Source organism: Rousettus aegyptiacus, unplaced genomic scaffold (assembly GCF_014176215.1).
Source record: "Rousettus aegyptiacus isolate mRouAeg1 unplaced genomic scaffold, mRouAeg1.p scaffold_m13_p_12, whole genome shotgun sequence".
In the NCBI taxonomy this organism is placed as follows: Eukaryota; Metazoa; Chordata; class Mammalia; order Chiroptera; family Pteropodidae; genus Rousettus; species Rousettus aegyptiacus.
This window is the reverse complement of record NW_023416287.1, coordinates 41,133,151-41,145,591: the sequence shown is the minus strand read 5'-3', so window position 1 is coordinate 41,145,591 and position 12,441 is coordinate 41,133,151. Positions and strand designations below refer to the sequence as shown.

At 35.2% G+C, this 12,441-nt stretch overlaps 1 protein-coding gene across 6 annotated transcripts in view; it reads right to left on the bottom strand.

The window, feature by feature from the left end:
• KBTBD12 (kelch repeat and BTB domain containing 12) overlaps positions 1-11,000 on the bottom strand; it is a 100,920-nt gene extending 89,920 nt beyond the window's left edge. For all 6 annotated transcript variants that reach the window (XR_001594108.2, XR_001594109.2, XM_016121946.2 and 3 more), the window contains exons 1-2: positions 10,654-11,000; positions 2,626-3,807 (exon numbers count right to left, since the gene is read on the bottom strand). Coding sequence is in view for 4 of the 6 variants with exons in the window: in XM_016121946.2 (XP_015977432.1) it covers positions 2,626-3,695 (1,070 nt within the window). In the remaining 2 variants the exon portion in view is untranslated. The remainder of the gene's footprint in view (positions 1-2,625; positions 3,808-10,653) is intronic.
• Between the last annotated feature and the right edge of the window lie 1,441 nt (positions 11,001-12,441).

Here is a 12,441-nt window from a genome sequence, read left to right as displayed (position 1 = left end):
ATGTCCTTAAAAAAAAATCCAGAAAATATACCTGGAATTCAAAACTAAAAACAAAACAAAACAAAAAAAATAGGAAAATATGGGGAAAAAGTTGTTATGTTTGGAAAGAAATGAAGAAATTATATGCATGTGTTCTATGGTGAGTACAATTTTAAAGTATAGACTACTTTTTTTGCATCAAACACTTGACCCTTAATCACATTTATAGGAGTTTTTCCCAGTTGTTCTAGGTCAACTCTTACATTCTTCTCCAGAGAATAACTCTCTACTTTAAGCTTGACAGGAAAGTTAGAAGATTATGCTACTTTCCTAGAGGGCATGCCTGGCTTGTCACAAACTGAATGCAAAAATTTATTAAACCTCATGATAGCTGTCTTCTAAGTAATTCTGGGTAGGAAACCAGAGTCTCTGGACTCACAGGTGATACTTTCACTACTATTTTTAATCACTGGATTTTAGAAGTGAAAGGAGGATTAGGGGTCCATAGGTGTGGGCTATTGAAGTAAAACCAATTAATGAGTATACACATAGAACTAAAAAATGGGTTTTGGTTTTCTGAGATGTGATTTAAGAAAAGAGGCCAAGAATGAAATATATCCCATGAAGGTTGGGATATACATGTTTTCTGGGCAACTTGATAATATAACTTTTGTTTTAACATTTTGAACCGAAAATGGGGAGAGAAGATGTCCAGATAAAACTATAAAATTTATTGTTAAGAAAAATGGGCATGACATAAAAAAGAAAATAATAGTGACAAACCATTCAATGTTCTCAGAGGCTGATAGTTTAAAAAAAGACTTATATCCTCAGCTGTTTGTATATCAAAGTACGGGAGATAAGTAAAGGAGATAGAAATGTATATCTTTTGGAAAAGAAATGACCAACTAGAGTACTAGTTTATTTCCCCTTTTAAGTCATAAAAATATATCTGCATAAAAATCTATGAACTAGAGTAGGGGCAAGTTGAAGAGCATCTGGGAAAAAATAAAAGGGATAAGATACAAATCCTATGGGAGAAACATACTGCAAGATGATGATTTCTCACACATATCACAAAACAGGCACTAAAGTGACCTTTAGTAATGCTATAAGATTTTAACTATCCAGACATCTGCTGGAAGTCTCATTTAAGCCCACAACAATGCTTCTGATAATTTCATTATTTGCTTTGTTGACAATTTCATTATTAGAAGAAACAAGGAGGGCAACTGATACTTTTACCCTAATTCTAACCACAAGAGCTGATTGGTGGTGAGAACCTGGTTGAGTTCAAGATAGATAAGAATGTATATAGTCAGACATATGCTGTAAGAAAGGGAAGCAGGCTTAAAAAGAAGCTAAAGGAAAGATGTTTGAGGGTCAAAACAGAAAGACACTTTGACAGGATTAGACATTTATTAAAAATAAATTCCGATGGCAGTTGTGTGGCCTATCTTGATGAGGAAGAAAAAGAACTATTTAAAGAACCTGAGGCACTTCTAACAAGAAGCTTTTAGATGGAAAGAAGGGCATCTAACCAAGAGCAAAGAAAACAAGTAGCATGGACCTATAAGACTCATGCTGGGAAAGCCAAAGCCTCCTCTTCCTATAAGGATTGATATTCCGGCTCTGTACACTATACCTGATAATGCTGAAGAAAGCAACTCCTGCTGCTCAGTGGCATGCTCTGCCACAATGTGCATAGGTCCAGGTCACTCAGCCAGGGTTTTGCATTCCCTCCTCTCTCACTACTAGGGGAGATGAGACATGTCTCCAAAGTATGAATGTGAAAAACGGACAGGCTTAGAGTTTGAAACAGATAGTGGAACACTATGAGTTGACAGAAAAATAGTAGACCTCTTAATTTTTTCTTCGTCCCAACTTCACTGTCAAGAATTACTTTCTGTCTGAAAAGTCTTATCAAACCCTGGTAAGAGGGAACTGAGAGGAAAAAGCTATTAAGGGGAGATTTATTATCCAGTATCTATTTTGTGTATATATTTATTACTTACCCAGTTACATTTAAGAGTTGATTACTCACTGAATACTTGCTGAATAGATAGTAAACAAATGTATGTGTCCGCACATACAAGACCTAGATGATATACTATTCTCTAAGATTGAAGCATTCTTACTTAGGTCACAGACATTTTATACTACTGAAGACTTAGGAAAAATTCACAAATTAAGGATAATGAAAACTGACGTAATTATTAATAATTTTGTTTGAGAAAAATATTACTTATTACTCTGAAGTAGGAACAAAAAACTCTGTTTACAGGAGTCAGTGGTAATAAACGTTTGTTCTGGTTAAAGCTATATCAAGCTCTTCAAAAACAAAGTTAGGTATTACCTCCTATCAAACTGATAAATAAGGAAAAACTGAAAATATACAATGGAATCACAACATGCATTTAACTTATGCAAATTCAACTACATGTTCTTAAAGTGAGATAAAAAATAATTCTAAAATGTAGTTGATTTCATTATGAATTTTACATATATGTAAAATGTGTAATTACAGGATAATTTTGACTACGTGCAATTTAAAATGTCATCACTCAGCAGTACTTTTTTTTACTGTTGCTAATGTCAAAGCAAGATAATTAAAATAAATTTATAAATATAGTGCTAGATACAAACCTATAGATTTCAACATTCTTATTGTCTTGTCTAGAGAGTTTGGAGGCACTTGCTTCTCCAGCCACAATTACAGCATTGTTTTCCATGACAACACCAGTACACACAGTTCCTAAACCTTCTCCATACTTGGGAGACGAGATAAAGTAGGTCTTCTGTGATGCAGGATCATAACAAAAACTGGCATCTCCATAGTTCCTACGTCTTGACCTAATTCCTGAAGAATTGTTGCCAATACAAAGCAAAAGACTAGTAGTCTCCATGCCATAACGAAGATTTAGAGGGTGTTGTTGGGGTGTCTTGAAGGCTTTGAATGTGTTTTGAATTATGTCAATGCAATTTGCATCACATAGAAGCATTGTGTTCCTTTTTAGGGCTTGTCTTAAAAAAGAAGGGTTTATAAGTTCCAGTCTGACTTGTTTCAAAAGCTCAACAAGATGTTCTTTGCGTAATTCTTGGTCACGATTTACCCATCTCAGAACTAAGTCCAGAATACTCTCCTCTCTGGATATGTTAAGGTCATCTGATTTAATAAGCGTCAGAAATTGATGCACTTCAATTTCTAGTATTTCTTCATGTAAGCTTGCTTCAGCAAAGTGCTGATATAAATATTTCTTCGACTGATCAGATAAATCTTCAGCTCCAATCTGCTTTGCAAAATAATAGATACCTACACAGTTGGAGGCATCCATATGGTCCATCATATATTTCTGACACACACTAAAGACTTCTTCTATCTGCATAAAATAGGCAGCCATAGCTACAGTCTGTACATTGGCATTATTGATCTCCAAAGCTGCATTGTACATGAAATTTAATATAACTGACACACTTTCTGCTGTGATGTCATAAAGTATGATTTCCCTCTGAGTACATTCAAGTAGTCCGCAGGTAAACATAGCTTTGAAATAAGGGCTAAAAGCAGCCAGGACCAGTCTGTGGCAAGGAAATTTCTCTCCTTCCGCTATGAGTACTACATCAATCATTTCTGCTAATTCTTTCATGTTCTTAACTTTATTTAGTAAATTCAAGCTGTGTTGGTATTTTTCTTTTCCCTCAACTTTGCATTCCATGATATACTCTCCAATGTGACTAAATAAGTCTTCTTTAGATTTAACTTGATTCTCAAGGGGCTATTTGCACGTCTGATTACTCACAAAGCAACAAAGATGTCTTAGAATTTTCCTGAGAGAAAGAAAAGAAACAGTTTTCTTCTAAGAAAAAATTCTCTAAAATTTAAAATGCAACATTAGTTCTAAGAAGTATTTATAAATAGATATTACTCATTCTAAACAGAGTAGTTTAAAATAACTACTTTTTTATATCTAAAAAGAAAGTTAATTGTATAAAGAGTAAAATTTTAACCACTAACAATATTTTCCTAATCAATGAAAGAGATTTTTCTAGAAGGGCTGGAAAGTCCTCTCTCCAGTGGTAAATAGAGAGAGAAATGATAAGATGGGCACATTCTGCAATTCCATTTCCAGTTAACAAATACAGCTGCCCTGCAAGTAGAGAATACAGAAGCATTAGGTAATGTTCTGAGGAGATGCAACCTCACCTAGAGGGTTATTATGTTCACCTCCTCCTAAAATGTACCCAAATGTTAAAATGGCCAATTCACAAAATCACAACAGGGGCCATGTAGGATGGCTGGGGGAAAAAAGTCCACTAAAATTCTTCTAAAACTTTGCTATGGGACAAATAATTCAAAACAGATGCTTTGGAAAACACGACCAATGTCTGTTGATCTGAGAATTCACAAATCTTGAAACTTACAACTAAATCATTCTAAATTTAGAAAATGCACAAAAATCATCCCATTTCTCTCTTCTCCTTCCTTACTCAGTTTTTCTTTGTTCCCTATATCACAGTGGCAGAGACTGTATCACTTCTTGTTTTAAAAAAGCACTAGTCTGATTAAAAGTCTCTTTAAGGTAGACGTCTCAGCTTCACCTTCCCTAGAATGAAAACAGGCTGTTTCGAGGAAGTTAATTAGCTGTTTTGATTTAACGAAGAACATTCCTAGAGTCAGAAACTTTAATGTAAGGAGTGGACTTCAAGTCTTTGTCACCCTTTCTAGTTCTTACTTGGCTGTAAGTTGTATGCAACAAGAATACACATTGATGGGAGAAAAGTCAGTACTAGGAGTTAAGATAGAAAGGAAGGTAATAATTTCAACAATGTTAAAGCAAAAAAAAAGTTATAAAGTTTATAGATTTTCTAAATCTCTGATCTTAAAAAGAGTTAGAAATCTCATGTGTCTTACTTAGTGAGACATGACAGTTTTTTTAGTGCTGAATTAAAGTTCTTTTCAGAATACAAGTGTTAAGCATGATAAGAATGTATAATTATATAATGGCAACTCTAAGACCTATAAAAAGGAACACCAACTAGCCAATCTGAGAATCTGTATATTTGAAATAGGAATAAAACCTTCCTTGCCAGATTTTCTGGTATTAATAACTCAGTTTTATTTCAATAAAAGCTTAAGACTTTCTTTGCAAGGGTTTGCAGATTAAAAATGGACCTTTGCTTTTAGCTCTCATTCGTTTTAGATTTTTACAAAGAGAATCCAATTATGAGCTAAGAGATCATTTCATTATATTTCTGAACTCTCCTACAACACATTATGACTTGTCCAAATCATATTATGTAGGCTACCTTACATATAAACACATCAACTATAGATGACAGTTGTTACTTTAAGTTGAAAAGCATAAAACCTTGAGATTGCTTTTGCTGGCACTCAAGAGTCCTTACCACTATATGTGGCATATGCAAAAATATTTAGAAAAGGTTACCTAAGGTGATTGAAACTATATTTTTTAAATAAAATTTCACTTCTGTTGTATTCTTATTTTTCTATTATTATACTGTCAAGTAAAAAAAAATAGAAACTTCTAACCTATCTTGATTTCTTCTTGATAGAAAGCAACAATCACTAAGTCACTCTTCTAAATTTACCACTTCTCATTAAATGGCCACATCATTTTACAGGTGCAAAAACTGTCTTGAATCCAGTTTCATCTGACTTTAAAGTTTGTAAACTTAACTACTCCCTCTAGTGCAAGTGTCAGCAAACTAGGGTTTCGTAGGCCATAAGGTCTCTGTACTAACAACCCAACTCTGCTGCTGTAATGCAAAAGCAGCCATAGACAATACAGTATGGCTGTATGCCAATAAAATGTTTTATGGATATTGAAACTTGAATGTCATATATTTTCACATGTCATGAAATATTCTTCTTCTTTTCATTTAAAAAAGCTATTTAAAATTATAAAATTCATTCTTAGCTCATGGGCTATATACAAAAAAAAAAGGAGGCAGGTCAAAACTCCTGCTCTACTCATAAATAAATCCATTTTCTAGATTATGAGTATGACAATATCCTGTCTGAGTGTCTAATCTCCACTTCTCTGCTTAAATTCAGCTAAAGAATTTTCAGAAGGGGAATGGTCAGATTCCTGTTTTAAAAGATCATCCCATCATCTCCAAGTTTCTCAAATATAAATAAAATTCTTGAATAAATACTTTATTTGGATGCAGCTTCTCTGTCCCAAATGCTGGCTCCAAAACAACAAAAGATACTTTAAAAAAAGAAATAACTGTTTCAAACATTCTGAGGAAACATTTATGATTTTTTTAGATGTGTATATATATATATATATATATATATATATATATCTTAAGTAATTCTTCCCTCCACTTGCCTTTTATACAACTTCTGAAAGCTACCCTAATTGCTATGGATTTACAGACCAAATGTATATACTTATGGAAATCCTGAAAAATATCTGAGCAATTAAATTAGCCACCACATTTTAAAAACACTCTTTGCATTGTTTTTTGTACATATAAAGTACATAGAAAAGATTGGCAGTGCAAGTAGGGGCTTGGATGTGAGTTAGTCCTAGGTTTGAATCTCAGTTTAGCCACTTAATTGCTGTAATCCCAAAATTACTTAACCTTTCTCTAAACCTTGATTTCTTCATCTGTAAAATGGAGATAATGTATATAAATAAAGTAGTTAGACTGAGCATCCAACAAAAATTTTTGTTAGTTTACAGTGGTATAGTGCAGTGTAGCTCAGAGGTAAGAGGCCTGGGTGTGAATCCTTACTTTGCTACCTAGCAACATGAGCACGTTTCTTAGCCTCTTTCATTTTTCTCAATTAAGATTAGTTTTAATTATTTAAGAATAGTTGGGCAAATTAAATAACGCCATGCATGTGCAATATGTATTTGCTTGGTAAAATTTGCCTGGTAAAGCTAAGGCAGGATATCTATACAAATAATTTTCAAATAATAACAATATTTGGGTCCATATACAAACTGCTGTGGGTACCAACACAGCTCATAAAAGAGAGCTGACAGCAACTTTTTCTTTAATGAGGGCATAGAAGGCATTCTCCTTTCATCAGAGAGACAAAATTGTATCAATGTTCTCAATGATATCAATGGGAAGTTATTCTCTGCTCCAATTTATAGAAGACCGAACTGGTGCATTCATATTAATAGTACCCATAATAATGGAGAATAAATGAGTAGCAAAGATAAATATAAATCACAAGAATAAAGCCTAATTACATTGCAAATCCAAAATGCAGTTATACTCATGTCCAGTATATTTAGTTTTGAGAAATGGACTGCTCTAAATTTTAATGTGGCATAAAAATGTTAATTTACTTAAACTGCCACTGTTTTGCTTTCACAATGTTTAATTTTATAATCTTTACATTATCTTTAAAGTTGCTTCTTTTTCTAAATAACAATTGACATATAGCTATGCCTCCATGTTTTGTCAAAGTTAAAAGTAGTTTAAATTCATAGCAGCATTGTTTGAAAAGCAAAAAATTGGAATAACCTACATTAACAGAAAAGGCTGTAATATATTCACTCAAGATAATAGTGCACAGCATAAAAACACAATGAACTACAGCTACATGTATAAACATGGGTGAATTTCACAAACATAATAATGTATAAAAAAAGGTTGTAGAAAACTAGATGCCACATACTATTGATGTCTTGTTTCAACTATGCAAAACAATAGTATATATTCTAATAGAGTAACTATAGATGATATATCCTGACAAAGTAAATATAAACAATTGGTGAATCTGGTTAAGGGCATATGAGAGTTTTTCGTGCTATTCTTAGAATACTTTTTTTTGTGAATTTGAAATTGAAATAAAAAGTTAAAAAATTACATATTCTTTAAAGATACAAAAAACTGTAGTAGAATATAAAGAAATTATGGGTAATTATAAATACCAAATTCAGGATAATGGTTGCCTTCAGGAGGTGAGAAGGAGGAAGACAATTGGAGAAGGGTGACAAGTTTCAACTGCTTACTCATTGTTTTACTTCACCAGCTGTACGATGGGTACCCAATACATAATTATTCTTTATGCCTTTTTGTATGTCTTAAATATGGCAAAAACTAAGTTTAAAATAAACAGTTATATTAACATTAGAGTAACATACCTTTTGAAAATCTAACACACTTTGTAAATTATATCTATGCATATATAATATATATTTATATATATAATATATATTATTTATGTATATAATATATATAACATATATTTTATATATATAAAATATTTATATAAAAGTTGTCAAGGTATAGGCAGTCCAATTTATGTGATTAGAAAATACAAAAGCTTACAATTTACTTATTCAGTCTGAATGAGCAAAAATTTGTGGGAAGGGTGAAAACAACTCTTTCTTACCCCTGCTTTGGTAGGAAAAGAGGTTAACGATTTCCTGATTTGGTGTGCATTTGTCCCTCATAGAAATATTTAGCATGGTGAGTAGGTTATAATATAAAATTATAGAGTTAGTTGATCAACAGCAAAGCCTTCAATTTTCATGATGAAAAAAACTGAAGACCTGAGAAATGACTTGGACAGGGTTCTAAATTCCGGTCTGTCTAAAACCTCCTTCAACAGACTTCAGTTGGCAAGACAAAGAATGTAAACATGATATTGGAAAATCATGTCCCATTACCAATTTTTAAAACAAAACCCTCTGTAAGTTGTGACTATCATGTATATAAAATCACTACCCCATATTTAAAAAAATTATCCTGAGACTATTTTCACCAACAATATTCCTCATTCAGGCATTATGAGGCCCTTCACAATCTGGCACCTCCTAACCTTTCCTGTCCCATTTCCTGACTTTCTTTCTTTCCATTTTTCAATAGTTTGGTAGTATCGAACCACTAACAATACATACATGCTTTTACACCTGAAAAAATGTAACTGGCTTTTCAAAATTCAGCTCAGACATCACTTCCTCAGTGAAGCCCTCTCTATTCTTCTTGCTTGTACATTAGACAAAGTGGCTGCACTGTGGTTGCTGCAATTTATGTGTACGCCTGCTTCCCTTTTCAATGATGAGCACATTGAAGGTAGGGGGCTCACATCTTAATCGCTTCTGTATTCTTAACATCTGTCTGTGATGATGCCTGGCACATTAGAGTTGCTCGATGTGGTTTCTGCAATTATATAAATGCTTTGCTTAGTCTTAAATTACAAGTTCATGATAACCTTTTAAACATGTTAATAAACCAGTATCTTGAAGATTTTTTATATATGTAAAAGTTGCGCTTGATTCTTCAAGTTGCTATCCTTTTGTCCCAGTTAAATAAATCACCCAGAATCATTAACTTGATTTCCTTGCCCATAGCTTAATGCTTTGTGACACTCATTTCTCACTCCACGTGCTCTCAGGAAATTGGCTCCCATGCTTAGAGAACAACTGAAGTCAGAGATAACAAATTAGCTGCTCACAGACTTTTCTTTTTTCTTTCTTTCTTTCTTTCTTTCTTTCTTTCTTTCTTTCTTTCTTTCTTTACTTATTTATTTCTTCTTTCTTACTTTATTTATTTTTTGTAAATTCAACAAGCAAAATTGAAACATTCCAGCATCTATTGAAAATAATGGAAGATATAGCAACAGTGGGCCCTTAATTCCCATAGCAACAACAGTGTGCAGAATCTGAGTACCCAGTTGCCACTTCTCAAATGGCATATCTACCCTCCCATTCCATAGTGCACATTATTCCCTTTTGAGACTTGAGTATCAGTTATCATTTATAATTCTTCTTATGCTGTTGCTTTTCTCACCTCTGCCCCTTTAGCTATCCTGCAGCCATTTAAGTTTGTGAACCCTGGTTTTTGCCATAATATCCCCATACCCTAATTTGTTTCAGCATCACTATCTTGTGCAGACAGTGGTAGAAAAAGACTCAGAACACCGACATCATCCTAAATGCATTCTGAGTCTCCCACTAGTATGGACAAATGCCTGATTCATTTATTAGTAATAATCATTCCCACACTAGGTGTTTAATAACGGTCAGGCATATGGATGATAAAGCTAAATAAGACAGGCTTCTTTTTTCTTTCTTTTGAGTTCACAATGTTTTGCATTTCACCATGTTTTATATTTTTCAAAGAATTTTTAATATGCATTATAGCTCATTAGTTCTGCTTAAGAACTGTTTGTGTGTGTGGCCGTAGGGGGTGGGGGTGGGAAGCAGGACAATTATATTCCTGGCTTTAAAATTAAGAGTGTTGCCCAGGGATACACTCAATGTTTATTGAAGCTTTTTAAAGTGCCAGAGCACTATTCAGGGTTCTAGAAAGACAACCAGGAACAGAAAAAGGAGTGTTCCTACCTTTCTAGAGCTCACAATCTAGTGAGGGAGGCGAATGATCAAATATTTAGTTCAGATAATGTCAACACCGTGAAGTCTACGAAACTGAATAATGCGACAGAAAACAGCAGGGTGGGGGGTGCTGCCTGGGCAGAGATGGTCTCTAGGAGAAGGCAACTGCTGGAGCTGAGCTCCGCTAGCAGGAGCTAGCCCTAGGGGGACCAAGGAAAGCTCAGAGGGACTTGCAAACGATGAGGTTGCCTCCAACTCCGAGCTGCGACCCTTCTCCCTTGGCCTGGCCCTAGGTCTAAGACAAGGCTTTCGACGCCCACGTTTCCCCTGTCACTCGGTTACTTACGGAGTCTTGAGGCACGGTCCGGCTCCCTGTGCAGGGGCTGCCCTCAATGGCGCAGCGACCCGGCCTAGTGGCCCTCCGGACGCTCTCGAGTCGGGAGAGCGCAGCGCGGGAGGGCTGCGGTGGGTCTGACTGATCAGCACTGCCTAATATGGGCCTGTGCAGCCCAGCGGTATAAATAGATGGGTCAGGGAGAGCAGGGGATCAGGGCCGCGCCCTGAGGATGGGGGAGGGAGAGCGCTGGCAGCTCCTGGGAGGTGACAGGTGCTCGTCCTTGGCGCATATGGCAGTGGGGGACCACGGCGCCGCCGAGGCTCAGCGAACCGCTCTGGGCCTGCACGCAGCGTTCCTGCTCTGGTTACAGATGGAGACTCTCCAGCTTTGAAGTCCGTTCTGTGCCTGCGGAGTCTTCAGGACGATTGAAAGTCAGCCAGATAAAGCGAAAACACATTTAGAAAAATAATCCGGAAATTGGACTTTTTAAAATGACAAATCTATCTTTTAATCTTGAAAAAATACAAAACAACCAAAAACCTGTATGTAGTATCATTGAATCTGGCCCAGAAATAGGGTTGCCAGGTAAAATACCGATGCCCAGTTAAACGTTAATTTCAGATAAACAACCAATAGTTTTTTAGTATATGTTCTAGATATTATATGGTCAATTCACATTTAACTGGTTGTACGTCTTTTGTTTGTTTTGGGTTCTGTATTTTCATTTGCTACATCTGGCAACTCTATTCGGGATCCAAAGGCTCCATGACTTTGCCCTCAAGTAGGAGGTTTCCTGGAATCCTGAGAAAAGACTGGTTAGCTATACTCATGTTTGGGGTGGTGCAGGGAAGGAAAAAGATGACTTTCTTGAGGGAAGATTTTCCTCTGGTCACAAAGTGTGTACTGTTAGCCTTAAATAAATAGATAGATAGCTATTTTTCAAGCAAAATGGGTTTACTCTGGGGACAACTTGCAATTCAGGACATATGGTCTAATGCCAAACCATTCACAAGTCCAAAGGAGAGGACCATTCTTTAATAGAGGACAGGGGGAGTTCAGAGAGGCTGTTGTAAACAGAGTCCATTGGAGGAAATTGGGAGTTGGAAATGCAGTAGCTTCTCATTGGCTGAGTCGTAACAGTCTCTCATTGGCTGAGTGGTTGCTGGGTGAAAAGAAGATCTCATTCTTCCTTCCTACCCGAGTAGTAGAGCAGAAAAACATCTTCCTGTTGAAGGTGGAAAGTACTATCTCCCTATTTGGAGTAATTGAGAATGAGTGGTAGGGAATGAGAACTCCGCCTACAGGTCTTTTCAACTTTAAGTTAAATGAAGTTCTATTTATTAATCTTCAGGTACTATGTAGATAAGGTAGCAATATTAGGTCAGCTAGTTTAAAACAAAGAGAAATTTGTGTTTGGTGATGGTAACACATTTTTTTTTTTTTAATCTTACACTAATTTACCTCTTATAGTTCTGGAGGTCAAAAGTCCAAAATGGATCTTGCTGGTCTAAAATCATGGTGTCCCTAAAATTGACAATTCCCTGGCTAAACTCACTAAAGAAAAAGAGAAAGGACACAAATAAACAAAATCAGGAATGAAAAGGGGGAAATTACGACTGACATTGCAGAAATACAAAGGATCACACAAGAATACTATGAAAGATTATACAACACCAAATTTAATTACCTAGAAGAAATGGACCAGTACTTAGAAAAATTTAACCTTCTTAGACTAAATCAAGAAGAACTGGAAAATCTAAATAGACCATTTAACAGTATGGAAATTTAAACAATCAT